At 54.4% G+C, this 25,323-nt stretch overlaps 1 protein-coding gene across 1 annotated transcript in view; it reads left to right on the forward strand.

Annotated features, from left to right (window-relative positions):
• The window catches only part of DNAI1 (dynein axonemal intermediate chain 1), a 125,785-nt gene that overhangs the window by 87,306 nt on the left and 13,156 nt on the right, over positions 1-25,323 (forward strand). Inside the window, exon 19 of the mRNA XM_044444008.1 lies at positions 1,037-1,222. Coding sequence (XP_044299943.1) covers positions 1,037-1,222 — 186 coding nt within the window. The remainder of the gene's footprint in view (positions 1-1,036; positions 1,223-25,323) is intronic.

Consider the following 25,323-nt stretch of genomic DNA (forward strand, 5'->3'; position numbering starts at 1 on the left):
TAGCCTGCTTCCTCTGCTGTGCAGCCCCTTGGCACCACAGGTGCCCTCCTCTCCCCCTCTCCCATTCCGTCCCCTCACGGCGCCTCTTGGTTTAACGATCAGGGCCCTGAAAGGCTGAGCACTCACAGCGATGCAGGCGGCAAGCGTGCGTGCTCACAGCAGTCGTCTGCCAGCGCTGAAGCCCTTGCCGAAGTTGCAGTGCGACTGCCTGATTATGCCAGACATTAAACCTGGCGGTTAAGCATCTGTGGCACTAAAGGGAATATTTCCAGAAGAGTTTCTTTTTCTCCACTCTCAGCCTTGTACTTGCGACAGCGCCGGCTTGGCTGCAGCAGAGACTGTCCTCCTCCTGTGCAGGGGAAGGGGCCGCACCCCCTGCCGCCTTCCGCGCAAGGCCGATCGGGGTGAGGCGCGGCTCTGGCTCCAGTCTCGGTGGGCCCTCGCAGGGATCGTGCCCGTCACGGCGTCTCCTCCTCCTCCTCCTCGATCCCCACCCCCCATAGTCTGCAGGTTGTGGTGGGGGGAGCAACCCCAGGAGGCTTTGGCGGGGGGTCCTTGCTGGGCTGCACACCCACCATGCACCCCTTGGCGCTGACCCTGTGACAGGCTGCTGTGCCGTTTGCTTGTGAGCAGCACCTTGCCCTTGCGGGCTGGAAAGTGGGCAACACGTGTCCCTGGTGAGGTTCTGCCGTGGTGAGACCTGCATCCCGGGTATTAGTAAACGGAGCTCACTTTCCCAGCACGCATCCTGTCTCCTGAAGAAGGCCCGGAGCGACGCGGTTAATGCTTCGGGAGGTGGATGAGGGAAACCGTCCTAGCTCTCGGGAGTTGCCGGCTCGCTCCTAAGGGTCAGCGATGCCTCTGGTGGGAGTCAGGCACGAAGCTGGAGGGGATGGGACACATCGCCAGCACATCGGGGAAGGACCAGGTGGAGTGAAGGCCGTCCTGCTGCATAACGCTGGGGCCCGGGGGGGGGGGGCCTCTGTGCTGTCCTCCCGGCAGCAGTCACCCTGTCACGCCTGCCCCTCGCCCCCAGGCCCACGTCTTCGATCTGAGTGTCAACAAATACGAGTCCATCTGTAACCAGCCGGTGGTGGCCAAGAAGAAGAACAAGATCACCCACGTCCAGTTCAACGCCATCTACCCCATCATCATCATCGGGGATGACCGGGGCCACGTGACCTGCCTGAAGCTGTCCCCCAACCTCCGCAAGATGCCCAAGGTAAGCTGTCCCGGGGCCGGGCCACACCAGCGCCGAGGGCAGAATCCTGAATGGCACGGCTGAGGCGGGCAGGCCGCAGCCTGTGGCCCCGCGCTGCACGGTGAGCTGTGGGCGCTGGCCTGCCGAGCGCCTCGAGGCAGCCGTATCGTCGGTCCTCCGCACACCAGCGGGAACCCGCTGAGCCGCAGCTGCTCCCCTTCTCTAGGGCATGGCTGGCTCCTCCATGGCAAGGCATGTGGGGCGTCCGAAAACCTCTTTGGGCTCCGCCCGGCTCTCCATAGGCATTTCTGATTCTTTTTAATGGTTTTAGATCAAGGACAATCACGTGTGTTCTCTTCTGTCAGAAAAAGTGTGATTTTTTAAAAAACGTAACGTGTGCCACCTTTGCGAGTGATGAGGGGACGGGTTCTTGTGCCGCCCGCCAGTCCGTTACTTATTTATTTATGCAGTTTCTGTTGTTGCGAAAGGTGGGATGAGGAGGAGGCAGAAGAGACGCCAGGCCCAGAGTCTCGGTGGTCAGACCTGTGCGGCGGCCCCTCGGGGTGCCAGAGGGCTTGTTGCGCTCCTAGGCAGCGGGGCCCGGAGTCCACGGTCAGAGCTATTCCTTTGAAGTGGACAGTGAGGGGCCATGTGTGGCCGCACGTGCGGGGATTCCGTGGCTCCCCGTGGCCGTTCCTGAAGCTGCTTTGATTATTTGGGCCACTAGCTGTTTAGAGGCATCCTTGTTGGCTGCTTTCCTAGGAAAAAGGGTATCACCCTTGCGCTCCAGGGAAACGGCGCAAACCGCTGGGCTCCACCGGGTCTCCCTGCTCTGGTTTGCTGCTGTGCTGGGCTGCCTCGCACCGATGCAGCACTGCCTTCCCCATGTCAGCCGGCAGTGGCATGAGATTGGTGGCTTGACGCCACCCTTAGCACACTGGTGAAATGTCTGCGATGCCCGCCTCCTGGCCAAGACCCTCCTGTCACGCTTATTCAGGTGAAGGTCCCTTCAGGACAGGACCCCTCAGAGCTTTTGCCCAGCGCTGGGTAGGCTGCTACTGGGGGCTTGTTCAAGCAGGTGAAGGTGAGAGCGATCACAGGCAGGTTGGACTCAGACCCTGAGTCAGACTGGAGGTAAGCGTGGCAACAGCTGAGCCGGAGGCCCTGGAGCGGCCGGACGCTGGCGCCAGCACAGGCAGGGCTCCCAATCTGCAGTAGGAGACCACTGGCCAGGAATGCTGGGACTTGTAGTCCAAAATGTCTGGGAGGGAGCCAGGTTGGGGAAAACTGTCTTTGGGTCTTGCCTCACAGAGTCCCAGAATGCCACAGCACTGCTGACCCAAGACCCACACACCCGGCACCCGGCAGACGGTGCAGCTATGCTCAGGGCTTCCTCTGCCTGAACCTGCTACTTCCTCACAAAATTCTCTGCCCTTCTCGTCAATCCACCTAAAACGATCTGGTGACTCATAATCATGCAGACACAATCAAGCAAATCAGAAAAAAGAGAGCAGCACGAGCCACGCAGGTCACCGTACTGGATGGTGGGACCCGGACGTGGCCACAGCCAGGTATAGCTGACTGGGATGGCTAAAAGAGCCACTCTGATGATTGCATGGTCAGTTTAGCGGGGCATTAGCAACGAATTGCTCCTTAAATAGTTCCTGTTTTCCATGGGGGATGTGCTTTAATTACTTAGTTTGTCTCATGATTCTTTTCCTTTAAATTGTGAAATAGTGCAATTAATTAAGGAAAACTGGTAATTAAACTCCCACATGGGGACAAAGAACTGACTAATTAGGAACAAAATACTGTGCTCCACTGAGTCTGCAAAGAGGAAGCTTCTAGTTAAAGGCACAAAAGTCCTGAAATACTTCAGCTTTTCTTTGTCACCACTGAGAGACGATCACTGCACTGCACAATGCTGTTTGAGAGGGAGGAAACGCACTACAAATCAGGTTGGACAAAGATTGTGGTCCAGAAAGCTCCGGAATGGCGTGCAATGGCCACAGTGTTTGTTTAGTCCTTTACTTTGTTTTTCGTCTCAGAATCTCAAGCGCCTTTTGTGATCAATAATGCATCATAATGCAAATGCGGTTTCTCTGCTGCAAACAAAGCCCTTGATGTTTCTCTCTCGGCCGCTCCGCCTGCATTCACATCCCTTCCTCTTTCGAGGGGTGCCTTTGTGCGTTTCAGCAGGAGAGCAGTCCTCTTGTTTCCACCGCTGCCCAACCATCTCATTCTGCACAATGTTTGAGGGGTGTCTTATGCACACCCCAGCACAGTAAACAGACTGCCAAGGCTGCTGAATCGCCCCCACCCCTCCGCAGGCACCTCTCGTAGACACCCGTCGCATCAAGGCTTGTTGGCCAGGCCAGCCAGGCCAGCCTCCTCCTCTCGAAGTGGCCAGCCAGAGGCCTCGCGGAGGCAGGCAGGAAGGGGGAAGTGCCACAAAAGCATCCGGTGGACCTCAGGTGGCGGCAGAGAAGCCCGCAGGTGCTTGCCGGGAGGCTGCAGGGCCGGGGCCGCTCGCTTCACAAGAGCGTGAAGGGCGCCAGGCCATGGCCCCCCTGGCGATGGGGAAGGCACCCCACACGCACGCACGCACGCTCACTCCCTCCTCTCTGTCCAGGCTGGGCAGCCGCTCCTGCCCAAAGCAAGCTAGGGCCGCTCGGGCCTGGCCCCTCTGGCCTCCGCGACCGCTGCACATTCAGCGCGGCGTGGACAGAACTGCCTTGGCTCAGCAGCCTTTTCTGCTTGGCAAGCACCAGGTATTAATAGCACCAGTGCTTTTAATAGACACCCACTCGGATCTCTTGATTGCCTCCAGCACCGAGGGCACGCGCAGCCCCACGCATCGCTCGGACGGGTGGTTCGAGCTCTTCGATCAGGCTCGGGGGGCGGCCTTGATTGAACAGCGAGGGAGAGGCGGCCAGGCACGCCCCCCTCAAGGGGCTGTCGTTCTTGGCCTTGCGGAGGGGCTTGTCTTCAGCCCCGCTCGCTTCCTGCAAAAGCGACAGCCGGGGGAAGTGGCAGCTGTGATGTGCCGGCCCGGGGCGGGCTGGATTCGCACATGGACCTCGTCTGAGCGATCCTCTTATGGAAGGGGTGAAATCCGTAGTGACGAAGACCCCCACCGCGTCTGCCAGGGGTGCTCCCTGGCAGCCACCGCATGTAACTAGGCCCGCGTGCGCTCAGGAACGAATGCGCTTGCCACCCGCCGCGTTGTGCCACGTTGCCCCCCTGTGGTACGTGGGGGGTCCTTCCATGTCCACCCCATGGATTGCAGAGGCGTAGTAAGTTGGCCCAGGATGGAGCCCTCATGTGGCCCAAGGCCACCCAGCGACCTCGTGGCAAGTTGTGGATCGTCCTGCCAAACCCCTTCCGGCACCGCCCCACACGCGTCCGTGCTGGCTGGCTGGCTGGCTGGCTGGCTGGCGGCGGGGGCTCCTCTTCAGCCTCATCCCTTCCCTTTCGCCGCGGAGCTTCGAGCTGCCAGCTGAGGAAGGCGGCCGATTTGCTGGCAATGAGAAAGCGGTTAAAGCGCAGCGGGGAAAGGTGAAGTCCTGGCAGGTTTCAGATCCTGAGGACATGCATGACTCAAAGTGAGGATAAAAGACGACCTGAGTTTCCATGGCGTCTGCACATGATATTTCACAGGCTACGTCTCTGATAGCATCCCTGTGACTTGAATGCACTTGAAGGGGGAGGACCGCGACCAGGCGCACCACGTGCCTCTCAGCTCATGGCCTGACCTGCGCTCCAGGCCTCTGAGGGACAACCTCATGGCCCCAGCCGCTCCCCTGGCCTCCTCCGGTTCTTGGCACTGTAGCAGCCTTTCCTGAAAAAGAGGATGCCTTCAAATCGAGGAGCACCCTCTCTAAAGTGGGACACATGGCCACCCTGGGGGGTCACGGCATGTGGGGGCAGGTCAGCAGCTGGCTCCGGCCCAAACGCTGGCCTCACCGGCCTGCTCCTGGCACCCACCTCTCGGAGGCAAGTCCTTGCAGGTGGCGGGTTGTGCCTGCGGGAGGCCATCTTGTCTCACGCTGCGGGAAGACCCTGGAGCTCGCTGTTGAACTCCAGAGCGGGCAGCCCAGGCTTCTAGAAGCGCAACGGAAAGCCAGTCCAAGTCCCTCCCAGTGTTTCCCTGGTCCTTCGCTCCAGGACGAGTCACTGGATTCAGCACAAGGCAGGCGGCCCAATCTTGGCAAATAAACAACTTTATTAAAAGGATAAAATTGGGGGGGGGAGGGGGGGGTGTGTGTGAATATTCAGTCTAAAAATGGGGGGGGGGACTGGGTATAAGAGGGGAAGGGGAAGTTGGACAGCAGCAAAAATACCGTTTACAGCCAGCCAGAGAACCCCATCTCCCAGGGCCTTGTCGGCCCACTCGGACTAGAACTGGCAAGGCTGCCCCTCTCCGTGGCTGGGCAGCAAAGTGCTGCCTTCTGCGGGGCCAGACACACAGGGCTTCACCACGTTCCTCGACACAGTGCACGAGCCGCAGAACGGCACCTCGGAAGGAGGAGCAAGGACCCTCTTTCCTTACCAGCCTTTCTCCCCCAGCAGCCTGGTCTCCCAGTCCTGCGGGGGCCGGCTGCTTCCTCCAGGTGCTGGCTGTTCACCAGCCCTTGCGGTTCTCTCTGGCATCTTGAGGCCATGATTTGTGCTGTCTCCCCAAGTACCGGCACCTGGATTCGTAACTGTTTACTAAAGGAAATGAAATTGGGAGAGATGTAGACACTTCCACAGTGATCCACCTTTTACGCTGAGAGAGAGAGAGAGAGATGCTCCAGCTATCCCTTTCTAATCACTACCATTATGAAACCCCCTAAGAAGTTCCCCTGTGCAAGGATCATGGAAACGACAGGGAACGCAGGAGCATCTGGGGAGGCTGACCCACAGCTTCAGAGCCAGATGGGGTTGACCCGATTGTCTCTGCCGCCCCCAAGTATAAATTTGGGGCTGGAGTTCATTATGGTGTTAAGCCTTCCTTGCTCCCTGGGGCCTGAGGAGCCGGTTCCCATTACAGCGAGCAAAGCCCCAGCAATATTTATTTATTTAGGGAACTTCTATGCTGCCCCATTCGCCGAAGCCTCGGGGCGGCTCACAAACATAAAGAAATAACATCCTATAAAACAATATAATTTAACAGTATAAATTAAGTCGTCCTGGCCAAAGAATAAAATAAATAAATAATATTAACAATTAAAATAACGTTTGAATAAAAAGGTCTTCGCCTGGCGCTGAAAAACAAATAACGATGGCGCCAGGCGGACCTCATTGTGCAGACGATGGCTCTGCAGGCGGGCCAGTATCTCATGTCCTGTGCTTGCCAGCTTGCAACCTGGAATGCGCTGCCACCAATTTGGCTTCAAAGGGGGATTGGAGAGCAGCCCGGAGAAGAGGCCCTCAGCGGCTACTGCCCCGGCTGGCTGTGTGCTTCTTCCATTAGCAGAGGTGGCATGAAACCCATGGCTGAGGACCTCGGGCAGGTGAACGGCTCGAGGGGTCCTTTGGCAGCTGGTCGTGCTTGTCGGCATGTTCTTACGTTCCCGTGAGGTTGCTCATCTCGACCCAGGAATTAAGGGAGCGCACGGGAGGCTCGGCTGAGCTGTGTGCAGAGCGCCTGCCGCAGGCGACCTTCGTTGGTGACGCGGAGGCAGCGCCTGGGTGGCTGGAGGGCTGCAGACCATTCCAGGCAAGCTGGGCAGCTGCCCAGCCTTTCGACACTTCCCAGTGTTTCCCTTTTGTTTGCTCCCTTCAAGCTGAAAGCTGCTCAGATGCCAATGATTCCTTTGACCTTTTTGCTGGAGGAGAGGTTCCCAGCCTGTTCCAGTCCTGACATGTATAATATGAGGATGGGCCGGGAGGAGAAGAAAGGCGGTGAAGTGCTCAGTGCTGAAAAGAGCTCCCTAGGCCTTGCTCTGAACCTTTCTCCCCACATGAACGGATCAGCAGAGGAGAGGAAGAGGTGGGCTTTGAGCCAACCTGGGCCCCAACCTGGCCTTGCAGGGTCCCCTTCCCAGCTGCTGATCCTTTGGTGGTGTCCTGGCTTTAACAAAATCCTGGCAGGCTGAAATCCACCTCCTAAGGCTTTGCTTCTGCCCTGAAGCGACGAGAGGACCTCACCCCAGGCTTGCCCAGCGGAGCGGCTGAGCGGCTGGCCTGCGGCTAGGCCAGATCCCTCTCTCTGGTGGTTCCACAGAGCATGAATAAGCCCTGTACTGTTGCCGGTCGATGTACGTGGGGCACTGAATCGTTACGCTTCTTTGCTAAGAAGTGGGAGTTTCCTGATTTCCACATGTATAATAAATGGGCAAAATAAAGAAAATATGTGCCAGCTGGCATACATGTCCCCATTCATTGGCGTGTCTTCGGCAGGCCAGTCCCACTGAACTGACTCCACCGTAAAATGTTTTAGAATGTGCCTGCCTTTAAAATACAATGAAGACTTTATCTTGTTCCTCCTCTGCACTGTAAGGCTGATCTTTGGTATTCCCATTTCCTAGAAGTGGCGGGGGCTGAGCTCAAGGAAAACGGGTGTTCTGGTAGAGCATTCCGGGAGCAGAATCCAGGTTATTTGGCTGCAGGTTGGCTTTTAGATATAGTCGCACCTGGAGCTGAGTGCCCGGAAGTTCGGGAAAGCGATCACCCAGGCGCCCCTGTGGCCCTCACGAGTAGCGGGCAAACCCTGTTCCATTTCACCAGTGCCAGATCCTGTGTGAAACGGGCCAAATAGATTCAAGAAAAGCAAGCCAGCAGTATTTATTAAGAATATGGCACACAGGGCTATTGACATACAGTTGGCTCTCCACATTCACAGGGTTTGGGGGCACAGGACCCCCACAAAGCGGGAAAACTGTGAATATATCTAGCCTTAACTCTGTGGGGGTCAGAAGTGCAGGGCCCTCGGGAAAGTGGAAAAACCATGAATATCTCTACCCCCCCCCCCCCCCCCCCCAACCTTAGCTCTTAGCACTGTTGACCATTACTGGATTGTGTCTACCTCTGTACATGTTTGCGTGCGTGTTAGCCTACATTGTCGGTATGTACAGCTATGTATGTGTGTTGTCTGTGATTTTCCTCAGTAAGCTGCAAGACTCAAAAGAAAAAAATCGCATTTAATCATTGCTGGTAAACTCATGAATACTCAAACCCGCAAAAGTAAAACCTTTGATCGTTGAGGTTCGACTGTAGTATTACATGTGTAAGGCAGAACACCTTGGAACTGAGCAGTTCAGAATCAGAACAAGGCGTTTATAGTGTCCCTTGTCCCTTGACGACTTTCCCGGAGGCCCCCTCTCTTCCGGAGGCTGGGAATTCTCCTCCCTCCATTCATCCCTGATCTGCTTACGGACAACCTTTTCAAGATGCAGCTCAAACACTCATCCTTGGCCTGGTGCCTTCTCGTTCTCTCCTCTCTAGGAGCACTTCTCCTGCAGCAACACACTCACACTCACACACACACACACACACACACACACGCACACGCGTCTGTATTTGCCAGAACAAAGGAGACGCCGTCTTCTCCACCACGCAAGCCTTTCAAGAGGGCCTCCTCGCATCCCACCCACCACCACCTCCCTTTCCAGAAACTGTGTTTCTTGGAAGGCCCAGGTGCTTCCATGACCTGCCTCCTGAGAGAGGACAGGTGTTGCTTGTGAACACGCCCCCACCCAAACTAGGGACGCCTCCTCCTCCTCCTCCTCCTCCTCATGTACGCAGCTCGGCGCACTCCCAACGCTTTGGAGCGTTTTCGGGGGCCTGGAGCAGCTGCCCTGGCAAGGCATGGGCCAAATCTCTTGTCAGTGCAGCTGGCCCTGCCGGAACCCGGCCCCTCTGGATCCCCCGGGCATGCGGGCGTGCGGCACACTCAGCCCTGCATCGTGCGTCACAGAGCGCCCAGAAATGGAGCTGTGCTTTGCTAGCGGGTACAGAAGCGCGCTGCACCCCCGGCTGTCCGGCTGGGACTTTTCCCCCTTGCTAAACATGGGCCCGACTTCGAGGGCCTTCAGGGGGGATGAGAAACGGCTGCTCATTCAAACCCGCTTCGGAGAGGCTGCTGTCACTAGGGCAAAGGCAGCCCAGTTGCAAGAGGGCCACTTCAGTGAAGAATGTCGTTTCACTGAGGCGGCTTGGAAAAAATAGTGACCTTTCTTCTTCATAAACAGGAGCAAGTGCCTCTCTCTGAGGGCAAAAACAAACCCAGCAGAAGAAAAACATGCTCACGACAGTCCTGAAAAGGAAACAAATGCCTGACCCACTTTGCCCAAGACTGAAAAAATGGAGGGGAAGGAATTTCTTTATGGCTCTTTTTCTTTTTTTAAAGCAAATAATCAGCAAAAGAGAAGCTTTGTTGGGCTGCCAAGCAGTGCTTTGTTTGCCTTATTCTGGGTGACGGCTGGAGAAAGAGGCGCTTACCCCAGGACACCCCACTTCAATGCTTCTGGCGTCCTCCTCCAGCAGCAGTTCCCTCCCCTGCTCGCTGCCCGAGGGAAAGAGGGCAGAGCGAGTTGGCCGCTTGGCTCCTGGCTGAGTCCAGCACAGCCGGTTGTGGACTGGGGGGGCCAGGGCGAGCTGCGTGGCGCGGGGGTCTCGCTCCTCGTCCAGCCAGCAGGCCTCGGGGACACCCGAGGGCTTGCTGGTGCTGCCTCACAAGGCCGGAGGCAGCCCGTGGTGGCTCGCTGGCAGAGGAGCCGGGGAGCAGGTCTGTGGTGCGGCGTGTCCTGCGTCACAGCCTTCCCCAGCCCGGCACCCTCCGGCTGCACCGAGCCAGGACTCCTGGCGCCTTCCAACCAGGTGGGGAAGGCCGGTCTGTTAACTGGCCCCACCGCACCCCATTGCACGAGGCGTTAGCTCCTCCCCACAGCCTGGCTGGGAGCCAGCCCGGCTGGAGACAAAGGGTCCCGACACTCCCGTGCACGGTGTGGCCTCTGGCGGAGCAGGGAGGTTTGGACCCCCTTCTCCCACATGCACATTTCGTTGTGCAGATTAGACCTCCAGCCCCGAATTTATACTTGGGGGCGGCAGAGACAATCGGGTCAACCCCATCTGGCTCTGAAGCTGTGGGTCAGCCTCCCCAGATGCTCCTGCGTTCCCTGTCGTTTCCATGATCCTTGCACAGGGGAACTTCTTAGGGGGTTTCATAATGGTAGTGATTAGAAAGGGATAGCTGGAGCATCTCTCTCTCTCAGCGTAAAAAGTGGATCACTGTGGAAGTGTCTACATCTCTCCCAATTCCATTTCCTTTAGTAAACAGATTTGGCAGCTTTCAAAAACCTGCCGGTCCTGCTCAAGCAAAGCTGAGAGTGGACCAAGGTTGCCTCTGTGCCAGAGGAAGTGATGCCCCTCAGGCGCCTTTCCTTTCTGAAGCTCTCCAGCCTTAATTGCTTCTAGCAGCTGGATCAGTGACATTGTCTGCCTGAGCCTCCCTGATGCCCTTTCTACTAGATGTGCATATAATGAGGGAGAGATAATGAGCAGTGTAAAGGAGAGCCTTTTGGCCACTGGGTGGTATAGAAATAATCAAATAAAAATGTATAGTTAATGCAGAAGTGAATGGGGAGTATGATTCAATTTTGCATCCTAGCCCAGGTGGGTTTTCCAATCACGTTACAGCTGATGGGAGAACTCAGCGTGCATCAGCGTCACCTGCCTGGGCTGTTCCATCTTCCGCTGCAGAGGAAAGGACCATCTTGGAGGCCTGCACTCTAAGCGGGGGTTGGACCTGCTGCCCCCCTGGCCCCTTCCAGCTCTGCTGCACAATTCTGCCCTCTCTCCCTGCTGCCCTCTTAGCGCCCCTTTAGCCACAGTGCCCACTGAAAGGCCTCACCGCCCCAGTGGTTCCTCAGAGACTTCCCAAGGCTCAACTGATGCCTTGGCATGCCTGTCCGCCTTGCTGGAAGCTCGGGCCAAGCCAGCAGACGTCTAGCCCTGCCGTTGCCGCCTCTCCACCTGGCCGGGCCTTTTTCCTCCGGGTGAGGCCTTTCTCTCACCTTGGTAGTCTTCGGATTGGGCTCCGGTGCTGCATCACAAGGCAAAAGCGCCCCCGTGAGAAGGGCTGCATTTGATCGGAAAGGCCTTCCCCTTTCTTTGGCAGCCTTTCACTTGCAGCTCAACCACGTTCAGCTTGAGGCAGCGCCCGTACCTGGCCGGGACCAGCAGCCCTTGAGCGGCCCGGTGGCTTCTCTGACCTTCCTCCCCAGCCTGGTTACCGCGTGACATGCAGGAATGAGGCATTGGCCCCGGCCCGGCACACACAAAAGGTTCCGCAGCTTACAAATCACCTTTTTAAGAATGTGGAAATGTATTACTGCCAAAGAGGACAGAAGAGGGCACTGATTTGCATAACATTTGCATATACCAATCTATAACTATCCATGCAGGTTTAGACAGAATTGTTCTCATTTTAAATAGAAATCCAGCATACCGTTCGTTACCTTTCAACTGGAATCAGGCGTGATAGCACTTCAAATAGAGGACTCTTCCTTGCAAAAGTGGGCAGTTGCCTACCCCATGACCGGTTTGTACCCTGCAAGAGAGCAGAGTTGCAGCCTGGCTCACGGTGCTCGGGGAAGTCACTTTCGAGGTGCTGAGGCACCCTTTCTGGCTCAGGAGCCAAAAACCTCTCGCTATTCAGCTCCTCTGAAGGACATCGAGATAGCTCTCCTCTTTCCTGCGGTTTCCTCTGTGCTCGTTCCCGTGCCACATCTCACGCCTTCCCTTTGAGCTCTCTTTGGCACTCGCTCTCCTTGGTGCCTGCGGATGATGTTACGACGAAGCCTCGCCATCGCGCGTTAGCAGGCCACAGAGAAAAGCTCCCCCCACGGAGCTGAGCGCTGTTCCATTTTCCTCATCATCCCAAAACTCTCTCGAGCAGCTGCTGCACAGCCGTCCTCGGCACGCCGTTCCACGCAGCGGCGCCACATCATCCAAGAGGTGGGCCTTGGTTGCTCCTGCAAAGCTGAGGCCTTTCCTTATTTTGATGGCATTTCTGTCCCTCTCCATAGCCCCTCCAAGATTAAAAAGTTTTTAAATACAGGATTCAACACAATATAACAGCAATTAGCACAGGAACATATAAACAGGCAGTGTATGCGTGCCTACACATGCCGATGCAATTTTAACAATCAACAATAAGAAATCACAGGTCCTGATTCAAAAAGGATGCCAAGGTACAACTCTCTATTCATGCGCAGCTGCGCACCATCCAAGAGGTGCCCCGACTTGCGGTGGGGCTGCCACAGCAGCCCCCATGGTGGTGCAAGGGACCCCACAGCACTCTTCACTGAGTAGCCTAAAAATGGCGCAGGGTGGGGTGGGGAACCTCTGCAGGCAGTGGCATAGCTGTGTGTCTGCCTTCACATAGGATTGTTGCCCTTTGAAGAGCTGTTTGAGCCAAGTACGATTTAAAGATAAAGAGCCCTAGTGGATTATTCTTACCTAGGGTTTCAAGGTAAGAATATTCAGAAGAACTGTGCCGAAGGGATGAGAGAGACTCCTTTGAAGAGGCTTCCTCGGAGGAAGAGCCTGCAATGTTCAAAAGCGAAGTGGAAGCAGCTCTGAAAACACTTGGAAGGAACAAAGGCACCTTCAGTAGACGGGGCGCCGATCCAGCTATTTCACACCCTAACACGAATATGCCAGCAAATAAGCAAAGCAAAACAATGGCCCACAGACTGGACGTGTGCAGAGGCCTGGGGGGAATGTGATCGGCCTCTTCGAGTCCTTGAAAGGCTGCCCCAAAGAGGAAGGACAGAATCTCTTCTCGATCGTCCCGGAGTGCAGGACACGGAATCAGGGGCTCAGGGTGTGGAAGGCCTGGTTCCAGCTGCACATCAGGGAAATCTTAGCCCCACACCTCTGGAATACCCTCCTTGCTGCAGCCCAGCCAGCACCAAATCTGACAGCCCTCTTTTCGGAGCCTTTAAAGACTCGCTCAGGCACCCAGGGGCTTGAGCAGGATAGCCACGTGTTTGCAGAGCCCCTTTTTGGTTATTCCTTGTTCTCGTCTGTTTTTATTATCTGTTTTTAGCTGTTTAAAACTTTTTGATGTTTTCCTGATGTTACTATATGTTATTGTATTTTTATTATCTGTTTTAATAGACTGTGAAAACCACCCAGGGAGCTTTGGCTCTGGGGCAGTATAGAAATGAAACAAATAATCAAATAAAAATAACTTGGAGGCCTGCACTGAGCACGGGGTTGAACCCGGCGGCCTTCTTGGTTCTTTCCACCACTATTATTCTATGCCAGACCCCAAGAAAGGAGATGCAAAAGAGCGCGGCAGCTATAGAATGATTGCAAGCAAAGTGATGCTCCAATAAAGAGCATCACAATAAAGAGTGTTCAACTACATGGAGCGAGAAATAGAAACAGAGAAACAGAGCGAGTCAGAAGGGGTCTCCTGGGCCATCTAGTCTGACCCCCTGCTCCAGCCGGCTCCGCTCACGACATGCCCACCATGTGGACGTCCAGCCTATCTTTGAACACCCGCACCGATGGGGCCTCAGCGACATCCTGTGGAAGCCCGTTCCACACCCTCAGGGTCCTGACTGTCAGGAAGTGCTTCCTGGCACCTAAAGGGAACCTTGGCTCCCTGAGCTTTGCTCCGCTGGGGCGCGTCCTGCCTTCCTCCGCAGGGGAGAACAGGTCTCTACCCATCTCCACGTGACATCCCCTCACATACCTGTATGTTGCCAACAAATCCCCTCTGAGTCTCCTCTTCTCCAGGCTGAAGAGACCCGGTTCCCTCAGTCTCGCCTCATACCCCATCCCCTGCAAACCGGCCACCAACCTTGTGGCCCTACGCTGCACTGACTCTAACCTGGCTATATCCTTTCTGTAATGAGGGGCCCAAAACTGAGCACAATACTCCAGTTGCGGGCGCACCAGAGTCGTATAGAGTGGCAGTAACACCTCTCTTGATCTAGAAGCCACACTTCTGGCTATGCAGCCAAGGGATGCAACCAAATGTCTCATGACCAAGCTGGATTCTGAAAAGAAAGAGGCACTCAAGATCATACCCATGAAATATGTCTTGGATAGTGGCACACACCAAGACTTTCAGAAGGTCAGTCTGTGCTTTATCGATTTCAGCTAAGCCTTGGACTCTGTGCCTCATGAGAAGCTCTGGATGATCTGGAAGAAACGGGCTGCCCCAGCATCTGATCATCCTGATGCCTAAACCCGTATCTTGGTCAAGAAGCTACAGGTAGGGCAGACTGCAGAGAAACAGAATGGCTTCTTGTAGGCAAAGGCCTCAGACTAGGACCTGCTTTACCTCTTTATCTGTGCAATCTGTATGCAAAACATATTGTTAGGAAAGCTGGATTAAGATCAGAGGACCCAGGAATGGAAATTGGTGGAAGAAACATACATGATTTAAGATATGCATATTACTGGCAGAAAGCAGCAGTGAATCAAAATGACTCCTGGTGAAAGTGAAAGAAGGAAGCACAAAATCAGGACTGCGGCGGAATACCAAGAAAGCAGAAGTTCTGACCACACAAAAATGAGAGAATTTTAAGGTCAACAATGAAGAAATTGAAATTGTGCAAGCTTTTGCATCCCTCAGCTTATTTATCTATTTCATTTCTATATCACTCCACAGCCGAAGCTCTCTGGGCAATTTACAACAGACAACAGACAATTAAAAACAGACAAAAATGCAATAGATTTTTCATAAAACAAACTAAAAAAAATTACACCTAAAACAGCAAACAAAAAGACTCTGCAAAAGACACTTCCTAGCCCCTTTCACGTAGTTCTTGAAAGGCCTTGGAAAAGAGGACTGTCGTAACCTGGCATGGGAAAGATGGGAAATTTGGCACCAGCCGGGCCGCAGTGGATCCAAACAGAGGCTGCAGAAAAGAAATGGGAAGACTGAGACTTGGGAAGGCGGCAGGGAAGGAATCAGAAGTGTAAGATGCTTCGCTGGTCACCCACGCGGCCACATCCCGCATTGCTGCGCATGGATGGGAAAGCTGGACAGCGAGGAGAGCAGACAGGAAGGGACATGATGCACTGGAAGCAGGGTGCTGGAGGGGAGGTGTGCAGGTACCTGGCCCTGCGGACGGGCAACCGGGGGCCCAGAGCAAGGCGGGCGAGCGAGCGGGGCTGTCCCCAGGAGCCAGCGTGGCGCAACGACAGCGGTCGTGCTGTGGACGCGTCCCGAGACGGCCAGGCTCCCCGGGGAAGGCCGTCACACCAGGGGAGGCGCGAGGCCAGGACAGAAAAGGAAAACCAACTCTGAGAGGGATCGATTCCATAAAGGAAGCCGCAGCCTCTAGTTTATAAGAGCTGAGCAAGGCCGTCAGAGGCAGAGCGTTTTGGAGGGCTCTCATTCATAGGGTCACGGCAAATCGGAGTCACCCCAAGGACATGGAAGAGCAAAAGGACTGTCTCCGTGTGTGCGCACGTGTGCGTGTCTTTGGGCATGTGGATTTCTGTGTGTGTGGTGGGTGGCGATGGTGAGAAGAGCCCCCGCGAGGACCAGTGGAGGAGAAGACACCTCTGTCCCCCCTGTTTTACAAACGCCTCCCCCCTGCATTCCCACACTAATTTTTGCAGCAAGAATTTAATTGCACATTTAGTTAGGCCCGAAGCCCGCAATAAAGCTCTCATTGATATAAATGGGATTTCGATGCTCACATCGGCTTGCGCATTTTAATTCCTGGCCTCTTGCGGGAATGTGAGAGAAGAAATTGGCAAGCAGGGCCGGCCTGCAGGTTTGGGAGCCTCCAGGCCCGAGGCATGGACAGTGTTTTGGTCTGAGGCATGGTATCCCTGCTGCTGCCCCATGTGTTCAGCTTTTCCAGCTCTGCTTTTGCCAAATATGTCCTGGCGAAGATTTATTAACTGTTTTGCAAAGATTTCCTTTAGGAAACAGAACTTAGGTGGCGCGAGGTGCCATTTTCAGTTTTAAAATCCTACGCCTTTATTTATCTTCAGTATTTATATCCTGCTTTTACAAGGAAATGGCCTCTATAAAGTGGTTTATGATATAATTTAAGTAAAATTATATTTTAAAGTAATGTCCTAATCAATAAAGCACTTAAAATGCAATACACATATGAAATGCCTTTGGTTTAAGGCATCAGCATTGAAAGATCCCAATTCAGTCCAGCAAAGATAAACAGAGAACAATAACAGAGTTTTAAACCTCATGAGCAATGGAAAGCAATGGAATAAAAAGGCCTTTTAAGGGCCAGTTAAACCCAGTAAGGGGGGACCATCAGAGGATGTTCCACACAGATGGGGCCACCACCTGAAGAGGCCCTTTCTGTTGTCCTCACCAATCCAGTTGCCCCCGATGGCCGACTTGCACCCAGGACCAGGGCCTCTGCAGACCCTGCTCTGGGATACAGGAACCCCCTCTCCTTCTCCATCTGATTGTCATGCTTGTATCGGAAAGCACCTCATATATTTTTGGACCTTTCTGGATAGCAAGGAGGACTAGAAATCTTCCTTCCTTCCTTTATTTATTTATTTAGAAAATTTCTATGCTGCCCCATTCGCCGAAGCCGCGGGGCGGCTCACAAATATATCAATTAAAATATTGTACAATAAAAATATAAAACAAGTTAACAATATAAAATAAGTCGCCCTGGCCAAAGAATAAAATAAATAAATAGTATTAACAGTTAAAATGACGTTTGAATAAAAAGGTCTTTGCCTGGCACCGAAAAACAAATAACGACGGCGCCAGGCGGACCTTCCTTCCTTCCTTCCTTCCTTCCTTCCTTCCTTCCTTCCTCCCTTGAGTGTTGAATATCTTTGAACTCTGAGAAATGGATCAGAATTGCAGCACTAGGACCTCCGGACTCCAGAACTCGGTTCCAAGCTTGAACTGTGTCGACATCAGGACCTCCTGTTAATCCACAGCCGCTGTTTAGCGGTTGTGTCAATGCACACGCCACCTCTTTCCTGCCGCCCCGGGCTAAGTTCTTTGAAACCATATGACAGGAAGGGCAGAGGAGAGCGCCCTGAGTTCCTCCAAGGGCCTCCGTTGTCTTCCAGGCACTGGACCCAGGCCCGGTTCCCTTTGCTGTGCGTAGCCGCAGGCACCCAACCCTGCAGTCGGCACGCCTCACGAAACAGGCGCTCCTCCCGTCCGGAGCAACCCTGCCGTTCTGAAAATAGTTCTGTTTTCCTTAAGCTTCTCCCTTTATGAGCCACGGATCCCCTGAGGGGCTCGGAGCTGCTCTCGAAAAATAACTTTATTTTCTGAAGGTTGGGCCCATCTCCATCTGTTTTTGTAACAAGCACAAGGACAGGAAAGCTGCAAAAAGGCACCAAAGATTCGCCGAGAGAAAGCCGTGGCTTTGGATGGCGCCATGTCAGTGAAGGAAAGCAGCAAGGGAGCAGCAGAGGTGGGACTCAGGTGCATACCTGCCCGGGTCACAGAATGGGTGCACCGGGTCACGAGGTGCTGCCTGTTCAAGAGACTGGGATGATCAGAGTAGCCTTGCTCTCCGGTCGGATGGGGCCGTAGTTCAGCAGCCAACATTTCAGGTAGGGCTGGGAGAGCCACACTGCAGAGCATCGTGCTGGCTCTGGAGTTGGGGGGCCCTGCCCCACTGCATGGTGAGCCGCCTTCTCGCCGTCGCCAGCCGTCCCGGCCTCATCCTCCTTCCCAGCATGGCTGCCATGGGCCTGCCAGACGGAGGAGCAGGGGGCCAGGGCGGCGCCTCCGCCTCCGCCTCCCCTCCCTCGCTCCCTCTGCTGTCTGGCTAGCAGGGGAAGAAGCTGCTTGCCCTGGGGAGGAGCAGCTCCAGGGCCCCTGGACCCTTCCCCCGGGGCCCCCGTTGAATGTGGGCCCTTGTCAGGTGCCCAGCATGCCCTGCCTCGGTGCTGACCCTGATGGAGGAGAGCGGCGAGGCCCAGAAAGTCACAGAAATGGGTCCTGAGGAGGCATTTGGAGGAGCAGGCGGGAGAGGGAGGCAGCGAGGCGCAGGCAGAGGAAACCCGTGTGCGTCCGTGCCTGCTCCACGTCGGAGCTGCGCCTGAAGCGAGGCCAGGACTTCTGTGCTTTGATGGCGATGATGGCGACTCCGTCGAGGGAACCTGCCTGGGACGGTGGTGCTGGTCACGACTCCGTGAAGGAAGCCTCGCATGGGAAGGGCTGTAAGGAGAGGTGCAGGGCACCACGATGGGGAGCGTAAACACGAAGGACTAGGGGCTCCTCAGGATGAATGGGCCCCGATCCAGAGCAGATGGTTTTGGGAGGGGCAGCTGTGCCCGTCTGTTGTGTCAGGAAGAAAGAAGAGCCCCGAGGTGTTGTGTGGCGATGCTTTTACTGCGCCTCAATACAGGTGCTCGTCTTTAAGACACAGCGAGTATCTTTGTTGTTTGTATTCCAGAGATGTGAGGGCTTTCTCCTAGCCTAGAAAGAGCTTTTCCACTTCTCTTCAGGCACGCAGAAAAACAAAAGCTAAAATGTCAGGAGGCCGGAAAATGGTGTGCCTGAGCAACGTTAGAATTTTTAAAAAGGAATCAAAAGGCATCACATCAGAACAAGACCCGAGAACAAGGAGAAAAGACGCAGAGCTGGAATCAGCGAGGCAAAGGCACAAGCAGAGGCTGCATGTGGAACGAGGGCTATTTCTGGAAGGACGGTGGCGGGAGATGTCCAGACAGCTGGACAAACCGCAGCAGCAGTACTGGGCCTTGCTGTTCGATGAAGGATGGCCGGCCGGCTGCAGGATGGGGCTCAGAGCCAGTGTGGTGCCGTGGCTGAGAGCACGGCCCGGGACTCAGGAGACCTGCCCTCTCATCCCTGCTCAGCGGGTGACGGGGCCAGGCACAGATAGGAATGGGCTTGATTGGAGAGAGGAGCTTTTGTCTGATGCTTCTGTTTGCTCTCCTGCAATGCGAGGTGCCCCTTTTTATAATTCAGGGACTGGGGGCATTTCTTTAAAGAAGGAAGTCTTTGTTGTTGTTGTTAGTCGCAAAGTTGTGTCCGACCCATCACGACCCCATGGACAACATTCCTCCAGGCCTTCCTGTCCTCCGCCATCTCCCGGAGTCCACTCAAGCTCAAACCCACTGCTGCTGGGGCTCCATCCAGCCACCTCATCCTCTGCCGTCCCCTCCTTCTTTTGCCATCTATTGTTCCCAGCATTAGGCTCTTCTCCAGGGAGTCCTTCCTTCTGATTAGGTGGCCAAAGTATTTGAGCTTCATCTTCAGGATCCGGCCTTCTAAAGAGCAGTCAGGGTTGATCTCCTCTAGGACTGACCGGTTTGATCGCCTTGCAGTCCAAGGGATTTGCAGGAGTCTCCTCCAGCACCACAATTCAAAGGCCTCAATCCTTTTGCGCTCAGCCTTCCTTATGGTCCAGCTTTCACAGCCATCCACTGCAACTGGGAAAAGAAAGTCTTCAAAAGTGCCAAAAGACGAGGGCAGAGGGTGTGGTGTGTCTGCGTTCCCTTACCAATGGCAGGAACGAACACTCAGACCCGTAGGGAAGATTGAGACCGCCTTGAACCTCGGCATTTTCATTGGCAAGATCGCCCAGGCCCCCTGCAGCTTACTTGCGGCAGCACGTGATCGGGTGCCGGTCCTCACCGCCAACTACGAGATCGCAGCCCATGTGCAGACATTCTTACAACCTTCCAGTCACGGACAGAGTATTGGCTTTCCAGATAATGTTATCATAATAGCATCTTGATGTCTTCATACACAAAGCAATGCTCTAAACCGATCAGAAATGCCAGTGACCATAGGATAGAAAATTCCCCTGATTGACAAGTCAGTTCAGTGAATTCATAAAAACATAGACATCTAGAAACAGAACAAGTCAGAAGGGACTTCCTGGGCCATCTAGTCTGACCCCAGATTCCAGCCTCTGTGTCTGCTTAAACATGCAAATGAATCTGATTGAGGAACCATTCAGAAAAACTGGTTTGACAACTACAGTGCTCAGGCACTTGCCTCTGTTGAACTAGATGACTAGATGGGTCCATTCAGAAACAAATGGACACCTTTGGTTTCCCACTGATAGTGTCAGCCTCCAGCAACTTCTCAGTCCAGCTAAGATTTCCATCTTCTTAAAGTAACAGCAATGCTAAGCAGTAACCTGGCTTGGAATTCTGGTGCTTTCTGAGAAACAGGCACAGGTTTGATTTGATAACACAAAGGCACATATAAGCAGCCTTTTCCTAGCAGGATTTATCTGGATTTCTCCAACAGGTGCTACAAAATCTCCTGTCCCAGAGACAGAAGACGCCCTGGTTCTGCTCCACTGTTTACTGCTGTCGGTCAGTCGCCTTTACGCACTTCACTCTCCCCTAACAATGCAGTCCTCTGCACAAATACTCTGAATAAGTCCCACTGTGCTCAGGGAAACTTGCTATGGCTTAAGTGTCTATTGGAGTGCAACCCGTGTTGCTGCTGAGGTGCTTTGGCTTGTGCCAGCACTGCTAAGCAAGCATCTTGTCAGACCTCTGGCTCCCAGTCGGCAAACCATCTGGTCGTACCCGTTGCAAGCTGCCTCTGTGGAACAAGCATTTTAAACCTGGAAACAAGAGAGTTTCCATTGCCATAAAAATGGTTTTCCTCTGTTTGGATGTGCTGTTTAAAGTAAAGTAAATGGCTGGCAAACGTGTTACCACGGTTGACTGGCTGCTTCGGTTTCCCTTGCTTGTGTAACAGCCTTCCGATTGTCCAAGTTTCTGTTTTGGTGCGTCTCTTGCTCTCTCCACTTCGCTAATGGGTAACAGAGGCAAGACAAAGGCGGAGCAAACTGGATTCTGAATCTGAACTTGCTTCCAGAAAAGCCTTTATTATGCAACCCCTCTGGATCCTCTGTGGAAATTTATGGGTGGGTCCAGGAGTCATCAGATTCCACTTATAATCCTCGTGTGTTCTCCTAGTGCTGCTTCTGACTTTTTCCTTTCCACCGAAAAACTAACAAACAAACAACCCTGTTAACAAGGGGAAGACGGAATAATTGCAGAGTGACTTTTGATTGCTCGTGGCCTTGCATCTGGAAGCAGCCCTGTTGTGCTAAAGGAATATACCTTTATTTTACTAAAAAGGGAAATGGTCAGGGAGCCCAGCTGTGCCCCACAGTCAGGACCTGGGTTCTTGCTCTCCCTCGCAAACGGTTCTTGCTGTTGGGGCTTCTTGCATGCAGTGAAACCTGTGGAAATGTTGCCTGGCTTAGTTTTCGGAGCTCCATGCCTCGGCAGTCCATGGGTGTTTTTGGGAGGCGGGAAGCCGGGTGGACAGTGACAAGAACACGGCTATAGCGAATCAGGCACAGTGCTTCTCCTGCCCTTGGATCCAGCTCTCCAGGACGTGGGCTGAGGTCTCTTCCAGGCCGGCCACTTGAGAAAGATCCCTTGAGCTGAAGCTGCTGGGCATGAACAGGGAGTTGCCTGCATGCCGCAGAGAGGCACAACGAGGACTCTCTCTCCTCTCCTCTCCTCTCCTCTCCTCTCCTCTCCTCTCCTCTCCTCTCCTCTCCTCGTATCTCCCCGATGTTCCCTTGAACAAGTATAATTAATTCAGTTCAGCAGATGATGAGTGCGCATTCCAGAGGGCTTTCCTTAGAAGGATGGAGTATGGAAGGTGAACAGAGGATTTCTCCTTTAATTGCCACAGGTTTCAGTGGGCAGTTTGATGGCTTTTTGGCTCAGCACAATAAAATGGTTGATGCTCACGTCAGCACCTGTGTCAGCACCTGGGAGGACACCCATCCTGCCTGGTGCTCCACTTTTGAGGCTGCCTGGCTCTGTATAGCCTTCTGAGTCCCATGGCTGTGTGGCTTTGTCGGTCGATTTGTAAAGTGCTTTGAATACGCCTGGTCCCTCGGTTGAGAATGAGTTCCATCCAGAAATCGTCTTTAAGTGGAATTTGTATGTAAGTCAGATCACGTACATAAAAAGCATATAAAACACTTAAGAAACACTTCATATTCACTAAAGCATCTTAAGCACGATACAGAATTTTAATTATGATAATGATACAGTAATAATCATCTACAGATACTGATGAGAGAGAGAGAAAGAGAGAATCTATATGTATGTATGTAGAGATACAGTACAGTTCTTAGAGCAGTTTAGATAGAAAGATAGAAAAAACAGTAAGAATATTATAAAAGGTTAATACTTCTGGAGCTAATGTTAAGCCTAACATTAACTGGATGATGACGGAGGGAGGAGTGGTGCCGGAGAGTCAGGGTTGATTGTGCTGCTGGAGGAGGTGGTACCACTGGAGTTGCTTTCTCGAAGTGGGCATCAAGGTGCCAGGCATCAAAGCTACAGAAAGCAGCACTCGCTCTGCTTGATCCGAAACACACTGGCCTGGATACGCGTGTTTTTCACGCAAAACTACCGTTGTTCCACTGCTACTGAGGAACTAGTTCCGACTTCGCCTTCCCTTTCTCTCTTCCCTTCCTTCCTCCTTCCTTCCTCTCCTCCCCACCTGGCGCTCACTGCCTGCCGTCCGCAGGCCCTGACTCGCTGCTTGCCACCTGAGGATGAGGCAGGACTTCTGGGTTGGCTCATTCATCAGTAGGGGTGCTCCTTACTCGGACGTTCGCAACTGGGGTATTTATTTATTTATTTATTTATTTATGGATTTATATCCTGCCTTTTTCCTACAAAGGGCTCAAGGCAGCTTACATCCTTCTCCTCCTCCATCTTATCCCCACAACAACAACCCTGTGAGGTAGGTTGGGCTGAGAGCCTGTGACTGGCCCAAAGTCACCCGGTTGGCTCCATGGCCGAGTGGGGACTCGAACCCGGATCCCCCGAGCCCCAGTCCCAGGCTCTTCACCACTGCGCCACACTGGCTCTCCAGCAGGTACTGGGTCGGCTGGGTGCAGGGACACGGTGCCCAACCTGAGGCGTTGGGTCGCCCACGGAGGGCTCTTTCTTTATTGAAAAAAGGAAGTCTTGCATTTGTGGCACGGCACCGTCGAGTGCGTGGCTGGCAAACGCGGCCGCGGTGGTCCAGATCAAGGGCGGCACAGAAGGCTGCCAAGAGTCTGTAAATACAGTTTAGCTTGGTTTGGTCTGTAAAGCGAGCATGTTCCTGCCCCCCCCGCCCCCCGCCCAGTGTGATCACAATGTTTATGGCATCTTCTCAGGAGCTAGAAGGTAATTCATAAAAATGTACAGAACAGTAAAATGATAAAATCAGAGACAAGTACAGCTGATAGAGCAGGATTTATTAAGATAAATGAATTTATGCTCTTTGGAGGTTGTACGCTGGAGTCTAGTGCAGGCAGCTGCCACGGCCTGCTTGTGTTTTCAATCCACTCAGGTTTCCAAGGACTTCCAGGAATTCAAGGTCCTGAGCAAAGCTGACACCCCCGTCCCGCCCCCGTGCCATTCAGCTCACCGGCGTGCTGCCAAAGTTGCTTTCCTAGGCCTTCCCGAGTTGCATCTTTTGGTTGCAGACTCAGCCACGGTCCTCCCAGGTCTGCAAGAACGTAACAGGCATTTCGGGACCCGGGTCGAAGCCCTGGCATATCCTGGGCAAGGACTTCTGAGCGACCCATAGTAGCTGAGCAGGTGCCGAGCAGAGCGGCTGGGGGGGCCTGCTCAGAGTGGGGGGCCAAGCCAGGGAAGGCTGTTCCGGCCTGGGGGGGGGGGCGGGGGGTAGCACGACCCAGTGGTCGTGTCCTGCCCATCCGGGGGGGAGCCTCTCGGGCGGTGTCTGAGCCACGCGGGGGGTGGAGCTCGGCCCCAGGCCTTGCCCTCGGTGTCACGACACAGCTTTCAAAAACGCCAGTGGTATAGCCGAGAAGAATGCCTCTGAGCATATACGAAGAGCCTTCTCCTTCCAAGCCGTTCGGCACGACAAGTCTCCCGGCATCGTATGGGAAGGCAGGGCTCGAGGGTCTGCAGGCTTGTTTTCCAGGCAAGATTTCTTGTCCCGGCGTCTCTCCTTGTGCAAACGGGACCCGTCCTCTTTGTGAGGCGGGCGATGTCACGCATTAACTCACTCGAGGCTCCTTCCAGAAGCTTTTGGCCCTCCCATAGACACCCAGCGCCAGAGCAGCCTTCCTTGCTGGTGCCGTAATCCTCAGAGACGGCCCGTCTCCACGTCAAGCCGGGAAGGCTCGTGCGAGGCCCCCGCTGCAGCACGCGGCCCAGTTGCCTGGCTTTCTTGGCTTGGCTTAATTTGATGGCCTCCGTGGGGAATCGTCTTAATGAGAGAAGAGAAAGATTCTCAGAGAAATCGCCTCTCTTCCCCATCGCAGCGATGGAGTCGACACGGAAGAATTATTTTTATCCCACCAGAGATTGCTGAAGTCTCATAGGCTGGCTGATTCCTGCCCCCCCCCCCCCCCACCCCGTGAGTCCTAGAACAGCTTCTTATCAGATGAAGAGGGCCTGGCTTCGGGCCTTTGCCCTTTCGGTGCTCAGATGGATACAGAAAGAATCTGCGGACAGTACAGAAAGCCTTGGCTAGCAGTGCTTAATGCGATTAGATGTTTCGCAACGGCAAGCGCACCGTTACACAGAACGCACCGCAGCCCCTCCCGTGGTGGCAAACGCTCTGCCAAGGCTTCTTCCGAGAGCGGACCCAGGATTCAGCCCGATCAGCTCGTTACAGGCGGTCATTCGGTCAGAGGGGACATGGAGCAGGGGAAAAGATCCATCCCGGGCCGTCTGCTCATGGGGAGCGGGGCGGCCGCAGGAGCTTGCGGAGCTCTGTGAGAAGCCAGAGTGGCTGGAAATGGACGTCGCTGCTGGTGCGGACGGGTGGCCCCTTCCTTCGTCCTCGCCCAAGGAGGCGCCTGCCTGGCCCTGCTGAGGGCAGCCCAGTGGGGAGGCTCTGTGGCCCTTCGCACGTCCACCCGTCCCGACCGTGTTTCCTCCGGCAGCTCTTTCGCCCAACGCCGCGTCGACCTGCCGCCGTGCCTTCAAGCCCTTCAGCAGTGCTGCTGAGCCGGCTGCTCCTTGGCCGTGCCCTCGATTCCGGGCGGTGGGCCGTGTCTGGCACCCGGGGCCGGGGCCGGTGGAGCGGTGGGGCAGTGAAGCGCTTCCCTGAGCTCTTTTGGCTCTGCTGGGGAAAATTTTTGCACGAGGGCTGCGGCCACTGTGTTAGCTTGACGAGGTGTTTATGAGCAGGACCTAAGTTGATGTTTGGCAAACCG

This window comes from Varanus komodoensis, unplaced genomic scaffold, assembly GCF_004798865.1.
Source record: "Varanus komodoensis strain SLA01 unplaced genomic scaffold, ASM479886v1 scaffold43, whole genome shotgun sequence".
Classification (NCBI taxonomy): domain Eukaryota; kingdom Metazoa; phylum Chordata; class Lepidosauria; order Squamata; family Varanidae; genus Varanus; species Varanus komodoensis.